The 20,903-nt window shown below is 42.9% G+C and overlaps 1 protein-coding gene and 1 long non-coding RNA gene across 2 annotated transcripts in view; both read right to left on the bottom strand.

The window, feature by feature from the left end:
* The window catches only part of cnpy1 (canopy FGF signaling regulator 1), a 52,908-nt gene that overhangs the window by 20,840 nt on the left and 11,165 nt on the right, over positions 1 to 20,903 (bottom strand). The window contains exon 4 of the mRNA XM_088014577.1: positions 3,748 to 3,960. Coding sequence (XP_087870703.1) covers positions 3,748 to 3,960 — 213 coding nt within the window. The remainder of the gene's footprint in view (positions 1 to 3,747; positions 3,961 to 20,903) is intronic.
* Positions 1,297 to 2,523, bottom strand: LOC148154865 (uncharacterized). The gene is made up of 4 exons (XR_015765805.1): positions 2,291 to 2,523; positions 1,724 to 1,795; positions 1,601 to 1,643; positions 1,297 to 1,510 (listed from the first exon to the last, which is right to left on the bottom strand). It is a non-coding gene; the product is annotated as an uncharacterized LOC148154865 (long non-coding RNA).

The following is a 20,903-nucleotide window of genomic DNA, read 5'->3' as shown; positions in this document are numbered from 1 at the left end:
GAACCACAAGGGGGGATCTAGTGAATGACCTGCAGAAAGCTGGGACCAATGTTACAAAGGCTACCATCAGCAACACACTACGACGCCAGGGACTCAGATCTTGCAGTGCCAGACGTGTCCCCCTGCTTAAGCCAGTCCATATCCAGGCACGTCTGAAGTTTGCTAGAGAGCATTTGGATGTTCCAGAAGAGTATTGGGAGAATGTCATATGGTCAGATGAAACCAAAGTAGAACTATTTGGTAAAAACACAACTCGTCGTGTTTGGAGGAAAGTGAATGCGGAGTTGCATCCAAAGAACACCATACCAACTGTGAAGCATGGGGGTGGCAACATCATGCTTTGGGGCTGTTTCTCTGCAAAGGGACCAGGACGACTGGTCCATGTACATGAAAGAATGAATGGGGCCATGTATTGTGAGATTTTGGGTGAAAACCTCTTTCCATCAGCAAGGGCAATGAAGATGAAACGTGGCTGGGTCTTTCAGCATGACAATGATCCCAAGCACACTGCCAGGGCAACAAAGGAGTGGCTTTGTAAGAAACATTTCAAAGTCCTGGAGTGGCCTAGCCAGTCTCCCGATCTCAACCCCATCGAAAACCTTTGGAGGGAGTTGAAAGTCCGTGTTGCCCGCCGACAACCCCAAAACATCTCTAGAGGAGATCTGCATGGAGGAATGGGCCAACATACCAGCAACAGTGTGTGCCAACCTTGTGAAAACTTACAGAAAACGTTTGACCTCTGTCATTGCCAACAAAGGATATACAACAAAGTATTGAGATGAACTTTTGTTATTGACCAAATACTTATTTTCCACCATTATTTGCAAATAAATTCTTTAAAAGTCAGACAAAATGATTTTCTCAAATTTTTTTTCACATTTTGTCCGTCATAGTTGAGGTCTACCTATGATGTCAATTACAGGCCTCTCTCATCTTTTTAAGTGGGAGAACTTGCACAATTGGTGACTGACTAAATACTTATTTTCCCCACTGTATATATTAACATATAGAAATCTGAGTTTTGAAATACTACTGGCAGGATATGCTGTGGTGGCGTAGGGGTTAAGCACAACCCACATATGGAGGCTCTAGTTTTCAATGCGGCTGTCGTGGGTTTGCTTCCCAGTCTTCTCCTTCTCTCATTACCCACTTTGTTTTGGCAATTTACTACCAAATAAAAGCCACTATTGCAATTAAAACCTTTTTTTCCCAGAAACTATTGGCCATCAATAATCCCCAAATTCGTTTTAAAAGACATTAGATGCCACATTAGCTCTACAAAAACACCAGCACCAGTTGCAGTATGTAATCTACTTTTATTTCAAAACATCAAACAGCACTGACAGTAATATACAACAAAGGTCATACATTCATGGTACTTTGCACTGAAGGTGAGGTGTGCTTTGAAAGTTCATTGGAAGCGGCCATGGATGGTCTTGTGATCACTGATGGTGAAGTGTCTTTGGTGCTGCTCTTGTTTTCACCAACATGAAGGAGGAAGACTTCCAGCCTGGAAGGAAAAACAGGAAATGTAGCAGAAACATTAGGATAATAAATAAATATTTTAAAAAGAAGTGTGAACAAAACTAATCAGACTCACCTGTGTGTATCACCGTCATATTCATTCAAATTACTCTGTCTACCTGCTTTACAAGATAAAAGCATAAAAAAGTAAGAAATAATTACTAAAGAAATTATTCAGCTTATAGAAAAATTTTTGGACCTCATTAAAAGTCGCTGTCTGAAGAAATGTGTTGAAGTCATCATAACAAGCTTCAGACACCAACATGACACACTGACAAAGAAAAAACATTTTGGCAGTTATTAAATGTGCCACAGGTACAAAATACCAGAGTCAAATGGCTCAATTGCCTCCTCATTACGTAGATATGTTCTCCAGAGTCCTGCTAATCACCTAATTATTGTATTCAGGTGTGGTGCAGCAGCAGCACATCTAAATGTTGCAGGACAGTGGCCCTCCAGGACTGGAGTTTGACACCTGTGGCTTAGATCAAGCCAATGGCCCAGCACAGCCACTCCCCCGTTTTGCAGTCTACAGCCAAAAACTTAAAGAAAACGACCCCACAGCTAAATAATGTTAACTCAGATGGCCTCCAGATTTTCCTGACAGTTTCCATGTTCGGTTAAGATAATAAACATACCGTGATATCCAAACAAATAAACGTAGTTAAGCGAACTGTGTATATGAATCGATATTCTTGCGTAAACAGAAAAATAATGCCTCCATAAAAAATAGTCAAAAACATGATCATTTTAACATGGAACTTACCTTGTTATAATAAGCTCCAGACAAGACGCCATACTGCTGCCTCCGCTCCTCAGGTAAACATGTGACGCAGTAGCGGAACAAGACGGCGTGGGCCGGGGGGTGGTGCTAATGACCGGGCCCAAATAATAAAGCTCATGATAATTTATTTAACTTTACAACATGGACATGCCCGTAACAGTGGAGCTAACAAGTTTCATCACCAGAGAGAGCGACTATGTCATTCTGAAATCCATCTGACATGAAATACAACAAACCAAGAAAACAGAAACATCAGGCTACTGGTCACTAATGATGAAACAACACAAATTCAAAACATGTTAACGTAATCCGTAGAAATACTCTAGCTATGTTGCCAAGTGACTGATGATGACGTTGGTGACAAGCTTTACCCAGAATGCACCTGGAGACTATAAGGATGATTCATTTGTAGTTTTGTGTGTCATAAAGTTAAATATAAGAGTGAAAATAAAGCCAGTCATGTGGCACAACATTTTATTCAAAATTTTACACTCACTATGTCACTAAAATCAGTCAGTCTGGTAAGGTTTTTAGCAACCATGAATCAACAATGGGGCACCCTACTATATAACCTACTGGGGGTAAGATACACAGTTTTCAACAGGAGAGGGCCCTCCTTTACTGTTCTCATCAGATGGTATAAAGAAAAATTGGATCCCTGAGAAGGCATGTTCTGACTCCCATGTAGGCCCCCTGTAGGTCCAGGCCGGAGGCCTGCTGCAAACCCTACCCTATCTGTTGGAACTCTTTGGAACTCTTTAGTGAGTGTTAGGGAAACTAACACTCACTAACACTCATGTTGTTGAATTAACACTGTATTTTTAACATACAACACTTGCACTGGAAATCTGACACTGGAATTTGCTGTGTAGAGAGGATCAGAACATGAGGATGGAAAGACCAGCAAGTGTTGAGTCAGAAGGCCAGGTAGGGAAGGAAGTGTTGCTTTTAAGGGCCAGGTGTGTTTAGCTAAATATATTTTGTTTCATAAAAAAATATTTTCATGATTAAAAAGTTTTTAAGATTTTTTTTGTTTGATTTTTTTTTTGATTGAATACTACTTTTTTGTTTGACATGAGTTTTTTTTTTTTGATTGAATAATTGTGAAACAAATCTAACTCCATAGTATGTCCCCTATCTTAAATTTATATAAATTTACAGCAAATGTGACTGCAAACATCAATCAAAATGTTCTAGACAAAAGTACAGCAGGCGACTTTCTGACATTATTAAGCATCAGCTTAAAACTTAGTAAAACTTCTAACAAAACCATCAACACCTTCAAGTTTAACTGAGACATGTTGCAGCTGTTTAAATATTTTAGTCAACACATGAAACAGAATCTGCTCAGCAGTGAGTCCATTCTATGCAAATAGAACAATCATGTATGTCACAACTATAGTGTGTTCAATAATTCAGTCATGCCGTTGTGAACTTACAGCAAATTTCAGGTTATTGGATGCCTCAGGTCCATCAAACTTGAAGTTTTTAAAGTCTGGGAAGTCTTCTGAGGATCCACTGATTCTTGGAGCGAATCTCCTGTACTGCTTGTGGTGGGTGTCCGGGTCAAAGTAGAGGGCATAGTCACTCATGCTGTCGCACACCCCATCCAGGAGCTCACTGAGGTGCGTTTCCGAGCGAGCAAACGGGACCTGTCAACAAAAATAAACAAATAAAAATTGAGGATTACACTGAGAGCTCATGAGCTGGATGGCATCAGGATGCAGTGTTGTTTCCTGGATATAGCCAAGCCTGACCTTGTTCAGTAAGATTTACATTCCTATTAGGTCAGTGGTTCTTAACCTTTTTTGAGGTTCCGAACCCACCAGTTTCATATGCGCATTCACTGAACCCTTCTGTAGTGATAAATAAAACATGACTCTAGTTGGTGATCCAACTAGAGTCTAGTTGGGTCACCCCAAGATCACTAAGTCTACTTAAAAGGTAGACTCTCTGCTCTGAGAACAGTTCTTCAAAATATAGTCAGTGTTTTCAGCACAGTTGAGCTGACTGTCCAGGAACGACCCAAGGTATTTAAAATTTGCCACAGTTTCAACGGGCTGGCCATCGAAAGAAACTGGAACCACTTTAAGGTCTTGTTTAGATAATTTAATTAGCTCTACTTTCTTAAGAGAAAGAAAAATTCACAATAAATAAAGACTTTGCAGTATTCTGATTTAGTAATATAATTATATTAGTTGTGTTACCACCCCCACGGCACTAGAGGCAGTAGCAACCCCGAAAAGATGCGACTGAGGAGCAGATTTAGAAGTACAGTGATCCCTCGTTTTTCGCGGGGATTGCGTTCCGAAAATAACCCGCGATAAGTGAAATCCGCGAAGTAGTTACCTTTAGTTTTTACAATTATTATACAATTACAATTACAATTATTAAATACTCTACATTGAAACCCAAGAACAAAATCTGTTTTCAGATCAGCGAATGTGCGTGTTCATCAATCGGGCCTTAATTTGATCTGGAGTCATGTCATTAAAGCCTCTCCTCCAACCTGCCCCGCGAGATTCACAGCTTTATCTACAGCAGAGCGATGGATCTCATCAACCGAGCCTCCGGTCGGTTTTGCGCTGATTCTGGCCACAGATTTTTCCAGCAGGCATTCAAAGTTTTCAGTTTTCATCTCCTGAGGGGGCGTTTACACGACAACGATCCAACAAAAACGGAAGTTTTGTTCCGTTTTTGTTGGATCGTTTACACGAAAACGTTCTAATTACGATCTGTGTTTACACAGTAACGGCACACATCGAAAACGTGTAATGCTCTCGCTGCGCCTAGTTGGTGCTAGGTTCTTTGAAACTGAGTGCGCATGTGTTTAAAAAAAGTTCTACTTGAAGGCATGTGGATTCGTGTTTCCCTATCAGGTACCGTGCTCCCATAGATTGGGAGAAAACACGCATTGTGTGCGTCTGATTAGGGCGCATGCAGTTGGAAAAAGTGGGATAACTTTGCTGCAACACCTTGTTTGAGCTTTCACGGTGTCCGTAGCGGGCCCCGGACTGGAAGCTGTTTATTGTTTTTACCTTGGAATTGCCAACAGTCTGTTATTCCTATATAAATTTGATAAAATAGGAGCTCCCGCCCTTCCCATATCCGTGTCCTCTGTCACCTTTTCCAGCAGTTAAAACAGTTTAATCCGTTGCTAACAAGTCCTAATCTGTTTTTTCCGAGCCGCCTTCAAACGCAACATTAACGCTGAGACGCTCGCGCTGGGTTTACACCTGTGAGGCAGCAAAGTAGACCTGCTGCTGCTTAGGTGTGTGTTAGAATCATGGCAGCAAACCAGCAAAACGTAAATAACTTTGCACAGTTTTTCCCCAAACTAACCGACTGAGTTGAGAAAAGCTGTTGGATGCAGGTAATGATAGCTAAAAGATGACTAGCTAATATCAATACAGCACGTTAAGCTTGTTAACAGATAGCCTGTATGCTATTGATGTTGTTAAAAAAAGTTCTACTTGAAGGCATGTGGATTCGTGTTTCCCTATCAGGTACCGTGCTCCCATAGATTGGGAGAAAATCTATGGGAGTTGGTCTTGGTTCAGCTACGTAGACTCATTTTGCCCCCCCAAAATAAGTCGATGCCCCCCCTGTTAAACTCGTCTGGAGACGGGGCTGGTCCGTAGTTCTCTAGATAAGAGGCTGAACAAACAGCCGTGTATTTTGCCACCTGGGCGGTGGAGCGGTGGGAAAACGGTGCGTTTCAGAAACATCGCACTCTGGAACCCGTTTTCAATCTGTGCCGTTGTCAGAGAAAACATTCGGTGGTTTCGTGTAAATGCGCACTACAAACGCAACAAAACTCTTCCGTTTTCCCCCGAAATCGTTGTCGTGTAAACGGGGCCTGAATGGCCAATCTGTATTATTTATATTTAAATACCGTAACGTTATTGGCACACAGGTAGAGAAAGATCTCGGAGACTGTTTATCCAATCAGGACGCAGAAGACAATGCACTGTGAAAAAAACTGCACAAAAAAATCTGTGAAGCAGCGAGACCGTGAAAGGTGAACCGCGTTATAGCGAGGGATCACTGTACACCGAAAGCTACAGAATTTGGTAAAAAAAAAAACAAAAAAAAAAAACTGAGCTTTGCTGAAATAATTAAAGACACAAATTCAAATCTATGCTGAGAGGAACTCCTTCAATCAGGGCTCCTCCGCAGCTCTGATTGGCTCAGCAATGTAACGTGATCCTCTGCAGTAAGTGATGGCAAAGCGGGGCTCATCACGACCAGTGTTGTGGTACTCGAAGTTGGTCTTGGTCTTAAGACCATTTTTTGATGGTCTCGGTCTCGTCTCGGACTCGACCGCATTTGGTCTCGGTCTTGTCTCGGTCTCGGGCGCTGAGGACTCGGCATTTTATTTCAAGACCAGTCAATACCGCAACTGTGAAAATATCACTAAACGTACAGCATTCTGTCCACTTTATTTGTTAACATCTTTGTTTTCAGTGGATGCAAAAAACGCACCGATTAAAATCCAAGCAACTACGTGTTACTCCCCCTCCCCTCCCCACCTTTCACTCGCGCGCGGCGCTCCAGGACATGCGCAGTGGTTTCCTCTCAGCGGCAGAAAATGTTTGTCTAATCGTCAGTAATATAATAGCGCTGCATAAATAGTAAGAAATCCGATGGCCACAGCTAACTCAGCAGCGCTTCGCTTTCACAGACGGTGGGGACAATGTCTAACTTTTTTCGTCACTTAGAAAAGTAGCTCAAAGAAGGTAAGCTCCGTTAACGTGATGTTATCAAAGCTAGCTGTATAGACACACATAAGCATTGTGATGAAAAATGTTATCGCTCACTGCGCTGAATTATTGTGCGGAGATGTTGACTGACTTGTCGCATATATAGGACAACGCTATGTCCAAAAGTCTGCAATATAGTGATGTGACATTCAGAAACAGTCGATTCTTCTCTACGGCTCTTTACTTATTAGATAGGACTGGAGTGTCACTCACTGAGAGCCGTTGTTCTATCAGATAGCCATACGCTGTCAGGATAGCATACATGCATTAAGCATTAAGAAATCCGACCGTCAGAGGAGTTGTCAGTTCACCATACGCAGCAAGTTATGATGAACATAAGTCATTAAATTGTTTTCAATGATAACTATATAGATATACAGTGGGGAGAACAAGTATTTGATACACTGTTGATTTTTCAGGTTTTCCCACTTGCAAAGCTTGTAGAAGACTGTAATTTTTATCATAGGTACTCTTCAACTGTGAGTGATGGAATCTAAAACAAAAATCCAGAAAAATACAATGTATGATTTTTAAATAGTTAATTTCCATTTTATTGTGTGAAATAAGTATTTGATACACCAGAAAAATGAAACTTAATATTTGGTACAGAAACCTTTGTTTGCAATTACAGAGATCAGACGTTTCCTGTAGTTCTTGACCAGGTTTGCACACACTGCAGCAGGGATTTTGGCCCACTCCTCCATACAGATCTCCTCCAGAGCCTTCAGGTTTCGGGGCTGTCGCTGGGCCACACGGACTTTAAGCTCCCTCCAAAGATTTTCTATTGGATTCAGGTCTGGAGACTGGCTAGGCCACTCCAGGACCTTAAGATGTTTCCTACGGAGCCACTCTTTAGTTGCCCTGGCTGTGTGTTTTGGGTCGTTATCATGCTGGAAGACCTAGTCACGACCCATCTTCAGTGCTCTTACTGAGGGAAGGAGGTTGTTGGCCAAAATCTCACGATACTCAGGATGGATACATGGCCCCATCCATCCTTCCCACAATATGGTGCAGTCGTCCTGTCCCCTTTGCAGAAAAGCATCCCCAAAGAATGATGTTTCCACCGCCATGCTTCACGGTTGGGATGGTGTTCTTGGGGTTGTACTCATCATTCTTCTTCCTCCAAACATGACGAGTGGAGTTTAAACCAAAAAGTTTTTGTCTCATCAGACCACATGACCTTCTCCCATTCCTCCTCTGGATCATTCAGATGGTCATTTGCAAACATCAGACGGGCTTTGACATGCGTTGGCTTGAGGAAGGGCACCTTGCGTGCACTGCAGGATTTTAATCCTTGACGGCGTAGAGTGTTCCTGATTGTTTTCTTTGAGACTGTGGTCCCAGCTCTACTCAGGTCATTGACCAGGTCCTGCCGTGTAGTTCTGGGCTCATTCCTCACCTTCCTCAAGATCAATGATGCTCCACGAGGTGAGATCTTGCATGGCTCCCCAGACCGAGGGAGATTTTCCGTTATTTTGTATTTCTTCCATTTTCTAATAATTGCACCAACTGTTGTTGCCTTCTCACCAAGCTGCTTGTCCTGTAGCCCATCCCAGCCTTGTGCAGGTCTACAATTTTATCCCTGATGTCCTTACACAGCTCTCTGGTCTTGGGCATTGTGGAGATGCTGGAGTCTGATTGATTGAGTGTGGACAGGTGTCTTTTATACAGGTAAAAAGTTCAAACAGGTGCAGTTAATACAGGTAATGAGTGGAGAACAGGAGGGCTTCTTAAAGAAGAACCAACATGTCTGTGAGAGCCAAAATTCTTACTGGTTGATAGATGATCAAATACTTATTTCACACAATAAAATGGAAATTAATTATTTAAAAATCATACATTGTATTTTTCTGGATTTTTGTTTTAGATTCCATCACTCACAGTTGAAGAGTACCTATGATAAAAATTACAGTCTTCTACAAGCTTTGCAAGTGGGAAAACCTGAAAAATCAACAGTGTATCAAATACTTGTTCTCCCCACTGTACATGCGTTGTCGTGGTTTCAAAGTGTGTTTAAAGCAGGTCTGGCTGCAGCTGGATGCCATACAACTGTTAATAACCAAGTGTATGATGATCTACGTCATGATTCTATGTTGCTGATTAAATAAAATCATATGGTAATGACAGCGTATATCTGAGCTAAGCGTACGACTATCTGACAACGTATGCTGACCTGACAGAACACTCGTTCTTTGTTCTTGTAATGCTCCGTGTACACTGCATCATTATTTTATTTTATTATGTACGTTAATATTTAAATTAACAAATAACTAAAACACAAGAACGAAAGAGCACGCAGAGCATGCACATTGCTCTTTGATTGTTTTTGTTCAAAGTGGCAGCTGTAATGTCTCCCATGGTGTCAGACTACCTGGCTTCATGTACTGGGATAGAGAGTGAAAACAGTCACGGTGAGCGCCTTCTGTTTGGTTACTTCTTACTTGTTGCTCCTTGGTCAGTGTTCATGGTTGAGCGTTATTTACAGTCAGGGCATTGCCTCAATTGCTATGTTTAAAGGTGCAGACAGTGGTGGTTTCTTATATGAGCAAGATGGGCAAATGCCCAGGGCGTTATGTTTTTAGGGATGGCACGAGACCATCACACTTTTTAGCACATAAATGGAATATTTAATATTGGTAAAATGTATTAAGTATTTAATATCTAGGTGTTTTATGGTAATATGGATCTTTCAGATTATTTTGAGAAGCAATTTCGATCATATTTTACATTTTATTGTGTCATGTAGCGCGGGCCGCTGGTCTTGGTCTTGACTCGGTCTCGGACCCCAAAAGTCTTGGTCTTGTCTTGGTCTCAATACACTCTGGTCTTGGTCTTGTCGTGGTCTCGGGTTAGGTGGTCTTGAACACAACACTGATCACGACTTTACACAGTGTGTCTTTACCTCCGCGGCAGAGGCTCCGCCGAACCCCTGGGTTCGACCGAACCCAGGTTAAGAACCACTGTATTAGGTCAATGATGTGCAAACTGTTGAACTGACAATGACTCTGTGCAATCTGCTGGGTTTCATTCTTAAACAAATTTGAACAATAAACTGAACTTAATGCACTTTTTGATACCTAGGATAAATTTGAATGTATGTTATTGAATAGAATGACTTTTTTTATAAGTTACCATGAAATAACGTGTTGTGAATTGGTGCTATATAAACTCAATGCAATAACCACACTCAACCTACGAATATTTTCATTAAAAAAAAAACTATTTTCCTTCCTTTTAGCTCTAGCAGCCTTTACTTAGCAATAAATGGACAGAAGGGAGGAGAGAGAAGAGGAAGACATGCATTAAAAAGCCACAGACTGGGAAACAAACCGGCATCCATTTTTGTTTTAATTTTTTCGTATAAAACTTTGTATATTCTTCTTTTACACTATGTTGAATAAGTCAAAATCAACTCAACTCAACCCAGCACCCCACAGTCTGAGAATTTGCAACTACAGATGCAGTTTGAGATTTTTACTGGTTCCAGATTTTACTTAAATGCGTGAAAGATATGACACAAATTGAAAATATACTTGGGGGGAAAAATAACTATACTTCTAAACATGGTGTTTGTATAGACTCAAGCTACATTATAAAGTGTTGGCTTATGTTGAAGAACAAAAGCAGCCATATTGACAGTTGTTGTTAGGGTCTGAGCTGACCCAAAGTCAGCAGGGTGACACCGCAGGGCTTTGGGAGGGTCATCGGTGTGGCCTTTTGCTTCCGCTCTGTTTTATTAGTTGCATGGTAACAAACGTCACCCGGCAACTCTGACTTTTAACCTGCCTTCCCACCTCTCCACCACCTTCCCCTTCCTCTGTTGCTCTCTTGGAATAAAAAGGCAAGGCAGTGGTGTCTAGACAGGTCAATATAGGTGAGGTGGCCCAATCTAAGCATCCCCGGAAGTATACAGGGTGAAAGGGTGATGCCCAGGAGGTGAGGGGGCAAGAACAGGGCATAGAAAATGGAGAGGAAGAGGAGGTAGTTCAGTGCTCTTTACACCTCCAACCGGGTTTAAAAAAAAATGGTGGGGATGGGGGGAGAAGATGGAGGCAGTAGAGCTCACTAGTAGCCAAGTGCAGGGTAAACAGCTCATCTCCTTAGCCCCCACATTGCTTCTGTTGTGTCTTTTCACCCCCTTTCCATCCTCTGGTGATTAAAGGAGGAAGGTTGTGGAGGTGGGAGTGAAGTAGAGTGGGGGGATGGAGGGGCATTGTTGGAAGGAGTCAAAATGAGAAGAGCCTCTGCATTCTGTAATAATATTCAAAAAGAACTAATTTGAGTTATTTTGTTTCTTTTCTGAATATTACATTTATATTTGGGGGCTTCAACTCCAGGCCTCCAGGGCCACTGTCCTGCATGTTTTAGACATGTCCCTGGTTCAACACACCTGAATTAAATAGCTGGATCACCTCCTCAGTTAGCAGTCAACTTCTCCAGAGTCCAACTGATGGTCTCATTATTTGACTCAGGTGTGTTGAAGCAGAGGCCTGAAGTTGAAGACCCCTGATTTAGAACATAATCACTGATGTCTTCCATCTATCACTGACTTTCATCTGACCCCAGATAACGCCATCTAAACATTCAGCAATAAGTGACTGCAAAGCTCAGCAGAGATGGGGATGAAGGAAGTCCAGCTCATGTCTAAAGATGAAACAGGCTGCAGACCAGGAGGAGTATACCAGGAATGCTAAGTTCTTTCTCTAGCATTACTACATTTAGCAGAATATACATGAGGGAGATTGACAGTAGTGAGCCCCTCCTCCTGGCCTTCCTGGCTCTGATTGGTTGTTTTTGGTCAGTCGTGGTACATTTCTTCAGATGGCAATAGTAGCACTGGGAGGAGGTGGAGAAGTTCAGTCTTTTCACCGATTATTTGTCTGATGACATGGTGACAGTTTGAACAAGTATGTACAAAACACATTTTTGTAAAAGGTGCATGCTGTAGCTTTAAACATCCCCTTAAACTGCAGAGTAGCACTGTTGTCCTCATGCCCACCAGATGTGAGTGTGTGATTTTAGTTGTTTTAAGAGGAAATAAACCTGCTGGGTTTCAAATGTCTTTTTTTTTACTACATTGTATGGAAAATTGCAAAAGATGCTTTCTTTGTTTTTTTGCTTATTTAGGCTACCTGGACTGCTCAGTATTATTTAAATCTATATTAAATATGGTTCATGTGGACATATGTCCAAATTATGTAAAAAAACAAAAAGAAAACTGGAGGGTCTTTTTACCATGAGACCTTATATCTGTGTTATTGTATGTTTAGGATGGTGTACTTATCCCTTGACAGCAGGAATATAAAACAATCAGTATGCATTTTCTTTGATTATAATCTGACTTTTAGGAGCTAGTTAATTGTTTTGAAAACAGTTCAACATTGTCATGTTTTAAAACATAGTCCTTGATAAAATTTCACCTTGTTGAATGTGAAATGTTTTCCTTTCATATTCCTGCTTACCCAACATTCCAGACGGAGGTTGTGTCAGACTTCTAACCAGCCCCTCGACTGGGCCCAAGAATCTCTGCATTCAAGAATTCCATGGTGCCTCATCTGTTGATTATTACTATATTTGGAGGTGGCCTGCTTCTTGCTCTTCAGTATTTCTAAAATCTATACAGCTGCATTATTAATGTAACATAATAGGCAACACAATCGCTGTCCAATAAAATAGCTTCACATCTCTTCTTATCATTTAACACAGAAACATTAAATTATTTTAGCAATTTTTTTCTGCCATGGCACATGACATTTCTTATTACACATTTGGTGTTTGAAATATCAACAAATCCACAAGCTCATCCAAGCTAAGCAACACAAAGACAAAAAAGGACCCCTCTTCCTACAATGGATAATAGAAGCACGCATGTCCATCTCAACCCATGGGCTTAGGTCTCAGTCATTATCAAGCCATGTTACAAAATGGATTGGAATTAAGGCCCTTCCTCAGCAGCCAGAGCCCAGTGAAAGGGAGCTGTCAGTCACAGCGTTGTTTGAAGAATGGGGCAGGGTGTGACCGGTTTGGCCAGAGAATAGGCTTCTCAGGGATTCCATCCTCCATTCAATTCCCATTGGACAGGGAGCCATTACTGAGCCACTGTGGGCAGGAACCTTTAGGTTTCAATGTCCTGCTCTTATGGACCAATGAAGACCCATAAATTAATAATAATAATAATAATAATAATAATATTGTAGTCATGAAAGCTAGTCTGGAGGTGAAGAATAAAAAGATAGATTTTGAGCATATTCAAATTTAATACTCAAGTTATCTTTTGTCAAAAATAAAATTTGTGGTCTTTAAGCTCTACCAACTGCACAGTAGCGCATTTGGTAGCACTGTTGCCTTGCAGCAAGAAGGTTCTGGGTTCGATTCCCAGCCTGGGGTCTTTCTGCATGGAGTTTGCATGTTCTCCCTGTGCATGGTGGGTTCTCTCTGGGTACTCCGGCTTCCTCCCACAGTCCAAAAACATGACTGTCAGGTCAATTGGTTTCTCTAAATTGTCCCTAGTTGTGAGTGTCTGTCTGTCTCGGTGTTACCCAGGGTGACCCGCCTCTCACCTGGAATGTTAGCTGTAGATAGGCACCAGCAACCCTCCCGACCCCACTAAGGGACAAGGGTGTTAGAAAATGGATGGATGGTGATCTTTAAGTGTGACAAAAAAGCAAGAAAAGAAGAAATCTTTAAGCAGGCAAATATTTTCACAGCACTATGTATTATAGAAGTGCATTAAATCATGGCCAGCATACCGCAGTGATAGTCTGAGAGGATGAGAAGTAGATGAGCATCTGGTTTTAATTAGACTGGTGGAAAATTAATTCGTAAAATACTGGCAACGGGCATACAAAGTGGCCTGCAAAATTATTCATGCCCCTTGAACTTTCCCATATTTTGTCACATTTCAACTACAAACATGAATATATTTCATTAGAATTGTATGTGTGAGACCAACAAAAGTGGTTTACAATTGAAAAGTACAAAGAAATATAGACTTGATTCAAAACATTTTTTTAACAAATAAGAACTTTAAAGTGTGGTGTGTAAAAATATTCACCCCCCTTTTTTCTGAGTGCAACCAGTTTCCTTCAGAAGTTTCCTGATGACTGAACAGAGTCCACATGTGTGTAATCTGATCTCAGTAGAAATCCAGCTGCTCTGTGATGCCTCAGAGGTTCAGAGAATATTGGGGAGCAAACAGCATCATGAAGTCCAAGGAACACAGCAGACAGGTCAGGGAGAAAACTGTGGAGATGTTTAAAGCAGACTTAGGCTGTAAAAGGATTTCCAGGGTTGAACAAGGAGAGCTCTGATCAGAGATGCAGCCAAGAGGCCCATGGTGACTCTGGACCAAAGGCAGAGATCCACAGCTCAGAGGAGGAATCTGTCCACAGGACAAGTATTAACCATGCATGATATCTGATATCACAATCGGACCAGGGCACTCTTACTCTACATCAGATCAAAATTTGGAAAACTTAGCAAGAAAGCTGATTGGACAGCTGGTCATTTCAAAATAGCACACAAAAGTTAAAATACAAAATAAGTAAACACATTAGCCTGTGTCTGAAGAGACATAACAAATAGCAACACTGCATGTCAAATTCCAACTCTCTAGACCCTAATATTATGTGTCACTACCTCAGCCTGCCATTGTGCAGTTTCTCATTCTCAATGCATGACTTCCCACTAGTAACTATGAGATCAACTCACTGCTCCATCTAAGTTCAATGTCTTTAGATGCCTTAAATGTGCCATTGTTAGGCAGGCAGGTTTTACTTTTGTGCCACAGAGCGGCTCCATGCCCCCAGGAAGTCCTACTGTGAGGAGGCCAAAGAGCAGACTTAAAACCTGAAAATCCTCCACACTGATGGCATCTACACTGTGACATCCCATCCTCTCCAATTCACTCTAGGTCAAAAGCTGCTGAAAAGAAGGGAGAGCAGAGGGCATGGGATCAAGGTTTGACTGTTTCTGTGGCTAAGAGACATTTGAATGGCCAAACAATACAACAGGTGGAGGGTAGTGCCATCTCTGAGCTGAGGAGGAGCTCATCTTTGACATCATCAGCGGAAGGCTAAGGAAAAACTTATCTGGACCCTAACCCTAATCAAGTTCTTCCAAACTGCTAAAGGAGTTACCAGAGATTCCAATAACTTTTCAGAAAAATTTGGTGTAAACTATTGCTATAGAATAGTGAAGCTTCACCAAAACATGAGAAATCTTTACTCTTGTCAATGTTCAAAAAGTAAAAGGAAGAAATCTGAAATGGTAAAGATGTTGTCTAAATTTTGACCATCTCTTCAAAGTGAGCAAATCTGCGGTTTGCGGATAAGATAAGATGAGAAAAGATCCGATAAAATACGGTAAGATAAGACTTTATTGATCCCCTAAGGGGGGGGGGGATTTTGTTTGTCCCAGCATAGTACACAATAAAAATTAAATAAATAAAGTAATAAGAATAGACATACAACAATAATAAATAACAATGAGCAGTGATAGTCTTAAGATAGAACACACACATATCGCTCAGTATATTACTAAATATATATTCAACATTTAAAACACACAGCTCGAGAGACTATGCATTATAAAGTCTGATAGCTTCTGGCAGAAAGGATTTGCTGTAGTGGTCTTTAGCCAGAGGAGATTAGATGAGAGGCATTATCCTTGATATTTCTTCAGCATTCGGTCTCTCGTCACTTCTTCCAGTGGAGCCAGCTTGATCCCTACAACTGACTCAACCTTTCTTGTCAGTTTGTTGAGTCTGTTTGAGTTTTTCACCTTCATTGCAGCACCCTAACACAGCACTGCATTGAAGATGGAACTAGCCACTGATGACTGATAGAACATGAACAGCATCCTACTGCAGATGTTAAATTACCTGAGCTTCATGAGATGAGAGATGAATCACTGTTTGAGAGAAACAGTTATACAAGTAGCTTAAGATTAAAAATAAGTCCCAAAATATTTTAGAAACGCCTTTTACACCAGGAGCATAACAACTAGGATCTTAGACTTAAGGGGGATAACAATCCAAAGTTGAAGGGGAAAGATACAAAAATGCTTAACCTATGGCTAGGCTAAATAGCAGTGAGTCAACCACGGTGGTGGTGAGCATAAAGTTTAAATGACCACAAAATGCTTTCATCAACAGCTGTTTTTTTTATGTTGGCAGTGCAGAACCTCTACTAATCTCTCCATGATGGGTTAAATTAAGTTCTCTCTCTAAAAAGATACAATGTTCATTCCACAATGCTGGCTTCAACTGTGTCTCATATTTTCTGTGTCTGGGTCAAATGAAGGAGAGAGTATTTAACTGCAGCTACTACCTAATTTCTAGACATATTTTAACATTCTTTCCATTTGCAACATGGAAATAATGTTTTATAGCTTGAAGTGACCTTTTCAACTCATCAGAAAACTAACAGACTTGTGCCCTTAAAGATGCAGCTTTAGTGACAGATATATTTATAGTCATCCTGTGTCCTAGTTTGTTTTTTTATTAGTGTTTTATGTGGTCACATAACAGTCATTATTCCATTCGATGAAGGTGGAATATCTTGTAATCTAAAGGAACAGTTTGGATTGTTGGTACTATTTTGCCCAAAGTTTTGGAGCACAAGCTGCTAACATATATAAAGGCATGAAATTACATTTTTAATTTTTGTACAACTTTAGCTTTTTGGTGAAGGTTTTTCATAAAGTTTTGAAATGCATTAATGAAATTTTTTAACCAGTGCATTTATGAGGCTCAACACTGATGTTGAGCAAGATGGACTGACTTACAGTCTGTGCTCTATATCATTAGGTGAAGTGCTACGAAGGCCTATGTATCTGCTCATATATTATTCTTTTCCGGTTGAAATTGCATATTTGGGGGGGTTTAAATGTATTGAAAAACTCAAACTTTGCCAAAAATTGTCCCCCGCGTGAAACAATTTTAATAGAATCTCAAGTGGGTGTGAAATAGTACAGACAACCATATGTCATAGAGATCTGAAACTTAATATGTATAGATACAACACCCCCAAACAAGAAAAAAAAGGTATTTTGGAGATAGGCCACATGGAGGCAGCCATTTTGGGACAAAGGGCAAATTTTGGCCATTGTTGACATTTACACACCTCAAACTTTAACAAACTACTCCTAGGGATTTTGAACTATTGCGTTCATTTTTGGTCAATATGCAGTTAAGGGATGCAAGATCAAAATTGTGACTTTTTGAGCATTTTGTAGCAAACTTGGCGTACTTGTCAAAGCAAAATAAAAGCTATAACTTTCACACACAATGACCAAGTAGCACCAAACTTGGTATGAGATATGTTGTCATATTCTGACATGATACAAGCCCCGCCACCTGAGAAGAGGAAGTCACTTTTTTTCTTGGAAAGCTCAATCTCTGGCCTCTTGGGCTAATCAAGATGGTCTTTGGTCAGAAGACAAATAAGTTGGATTGATCTGCTTTAAAGCACAAAGAGTATTTTTTGGTGGTCGTTGCCATAGCAACATGGCAAAGTCAGAGGTAACACCGTTGCCATATGTTTGGGTCTAAATTCCACATATTTCAGCTGAGTTTCCTACAGGAAGTCGGCCATTTTGGATCAAAGCTGCCATTTTGTCTCTGTTATACATGTTGTATCTGAGCAAACTCCTCCTACAGTTTTTGAGATGCAGGATTCACAATCACTCAGCACTGACTTGAAGCACTGAAGATCAAAAGTTATCAAAATTGTTTTCCTACATCAAAGCATGCGAGCACTTTTTGTTAGAAATAATTTTAATTCCCACCTTTCTTTCTCTGGACACCTTTATGTTACCAGCCCTGAATCTCAAGACCTTGGGGTTTGTAACACATGGACTCAAAGCAGATGTTTGCCGGACACGCCCGTAAAAACAGTACATTTTTACAATTCATCAAATCACACACACACCGACTTGCACAGGAAACTGCTCGACACTAAACTGTGTTCACATCAATCTATTTTTTATGCAATAGACAGTCAGCTTCATCAGTCGCTAGGATGCATAGTGCGATTAACACTCTGTGCAGGTCTGACAGGTGTGCAGTAGTTGCCTTGGTAGAGAAGAAATGGGGCTAGGCGACCAACTAGCACATCAAACTTGTCCTGATACATTTTTCAGCCATATCACCCAACCTTAATTCATATAATATATAACTCTTTTTAAAAGATATAACTAGCCAAGAATTAATAAAATAACTTCTTGAGTTCCTGTCCTTGGGCTGCCAACTTATCGTGGTGGAGGGGTTTGAGTGTCCCAATGATCCTAGGAGCTATGCTGTCTGGGGCTTTATGCCCCTGGTAAGGTCACCCAAGGCCGAGAGGTCCTAGGTGAGGAACCAGACAAAGTGCAGCCTGAAGACCCCTTATGACGGAAAACAACTTTGGATCTAGCGTTCCCTCGCCCGGACGCGGGTCACCGGGGCCCCTCTCTGGAGCCAGGCCTGGAGGTGGGGCACGATGGCGAGCGCCTGGTGGCCGGGCTTTTACCCACGGAGCCCGGCCGGGCTCAGCCCGAAGAGGAGACATGGGTCCGCCTTCCAATGGACTCACCACCTGTCGGAGGGGCCAAAGGGATCGGGTGCAGTGTGTTACGGGCGGCAGCTGAGGGAGGGGACCCTGGCGGTCTGATCCTCAGCTGCAGAAGCTGGCTCTTGGGACGTGGAACATCACCTCTCTGGTGGGGAAGGAACCGGAGCTAGTGTGCGAGGCTGAGAGGTTCCGGCTAGAAATAGTCAGCCTCACCTCGACGCACGGCTCTGGTTTTGGAACCAGTCTCCTTGAGAGGACTTCCACTCTGGAGTTGCCCACGGTGAGAGGCGCCGAGCAGGAGTGGGCATACTTGTTGCCCCCCATCTTGGCGCCTGTATGTTGGGGTTTACCCCGGTGAACAAGAGGGTAGCATCCCTCCGCCTAAGGGTGGGGGGACGGGTTCTCACTGTTGTCTGTGCTTACGGGCCGAACAGCAGTTCAGATTACCCACCCTTCTTGGAGTCGTTAGAGGGGGTACTGGTGAGTGCCCCTCCTGGGGACTCCCTTGTTCTACAGGGGGACTTCAACGCTCACGTGGGCAATGACAGTGAGATCTGGAGGGGCGTGGTTGGGAGGAACGGTCCCCCCGATCTGAACTCGAGTGGTGTTCTGTTGTTGGACTTCTGTGCTCGTCACGGATTGTCCATCACAAACACCATGTTCAGGCATAAGGGTGTCAATATGTGCACTTGGCACCAGGACACCCTAGGCCGCAGTTCGATGATCGATTTTGTCATTGTTTCATCGGAACTGCGGGCGTATGTCTTGGACACTCAGGTGAAGAGAGGTGCGGAGCTGTCCACTGATCAGTACCTGGTAGTGAGTTGGCTCCGTTGGTGGGGGAGGAAGCCGGTCAGACCTGGCAGGCTCAAAAGTGTAGTGAGGGTCTGCTGGGAACGTCTGGCGGAGTACCCTGTGAGACGGAGCTTTAACTCCCATCTCTGGCAGAACTTCGAACGCGTTCCGAAGGAGGTGGGGAACATTGAGTCTGAGTGGACCATGTTCCGTGCCTCCATTGCCGAAGTGGCTTGCGGCCGCAAGGTTGTTGGTGCCTCAAACCCGTTGGTGGACACCTTCGGTGAGGGATGCTGTCAGGCTGAAGAAGGAGTCCTATCGGGCCTTTTTGGTCTGTGGGAATCCAGAAGCAGCCGATGGGTACCGGCGGGCGAAGCGGCATGCGGCTCGGGTGGTCGCTAAGTCAAAAACTCGGGCATGGGAGGAGTTTGGAGAGGCAATAGAGAAAGACTTCCGTATGGCTTCGAGGCGATTCTGGTCCACCATCCGGCGTCTCGGGGGGAGGGGGGGGGAGCAGTGCAGCACCAACACTGTTTATAGTGGGGATAGTGTGCTGCTGACCTCAACTCGGGACATTGTGGGCCGGTGGGTGGAATACTTTGAAGACCTCCTCAATCCCACCAATATGCCTTCCATTGAGGAAGCTGAGCCTGGGGACTCTGGGTCGGGCTCTCCAATCTCTGGGGACAAGGTCGCCGAGGTGGTCAAAAAGCTCCTTGGTGGCAGGGCCCCAGGGGTGGATGAGATCCGCCCAGAGTTCCTTAAGGCTCTGGATGTTGTAGGGTTGTGTTGGCTCACGCGACTCTGCAATATCGCATGGACATCGGGGGATGGATTGGCCGACTGGGGTGGTGGTCCCCCTGTTCAAAAGGGGGACCAGAGGGTGAGCTCCAACCACAGGGGGGTCACACTCTTAAGCCTCCCTGGTAAGGTCTAATCAGGTGTCCTGGAGAAGAGGGTCTGTCGGATAGTCGAACCTCGGATTCAGGAAGAGCAGTGTGGTTTTCGTCCTGGTCATAGAACACTGGACCAGCTCTACACCCTCAGCAGGGTCCTGGAGGGTGCATGGGAGTTCACCCAACCAGTCTTTTGTGTTTTGTGGACTTGGAGAAGGCGTTCGACCGTGTCCCTAGGGGGGCCTTGTAGGGGGTTCTCCGCGAGTATGGGGTACCGGGCCCTTTGATACGGGCTGTCAGGTCCCTGTATGACCGGTGTCAGAGTCTGGTCCGCATTGCCGGCAGTAAGTCGGGCTCATTTCTGGTGAGAGTTGGACTCCACCAAGGCTGCCCTTTGTCACCGATTCTGTTCATTACTTTCATGGACAGAATTTCTAGGCGCAGCCGAGGTGTTGAGGGGATCAGTTTTGGTGGCCTTAGGATCGCATCTCTGCTTTTTGCGGATGATGTGGTCCTATTGGCTTCATCAAGCCGTGATCTGCAGCTCTCGCTGGAGAGGTTCGCGGCCGAGTGTGAAGTGGCCAGGATG

The sequence above is a fragment of the Poecilia mexicana genome, unplaced genomic scaffold (genome assembly GCF_051168715.1).
Source record: "Poecilia mexicana isolate PSO_F unplaced genomic scaffold, ASM5116871v1 scaffold_17, whole genome shotgun sequence".
In the NCBI taxonomy this organism is placed as follows: domain Eukaryota; kingdom Metazoa; phylum Chordata; class Actinopteri; order Cyprinodontiformes; family Poeciliidae; genus Poecilia; species Poecilia mexicana.
This window is presented reverse-complemented; position numbering and strand designations above follow the sequence as displayed.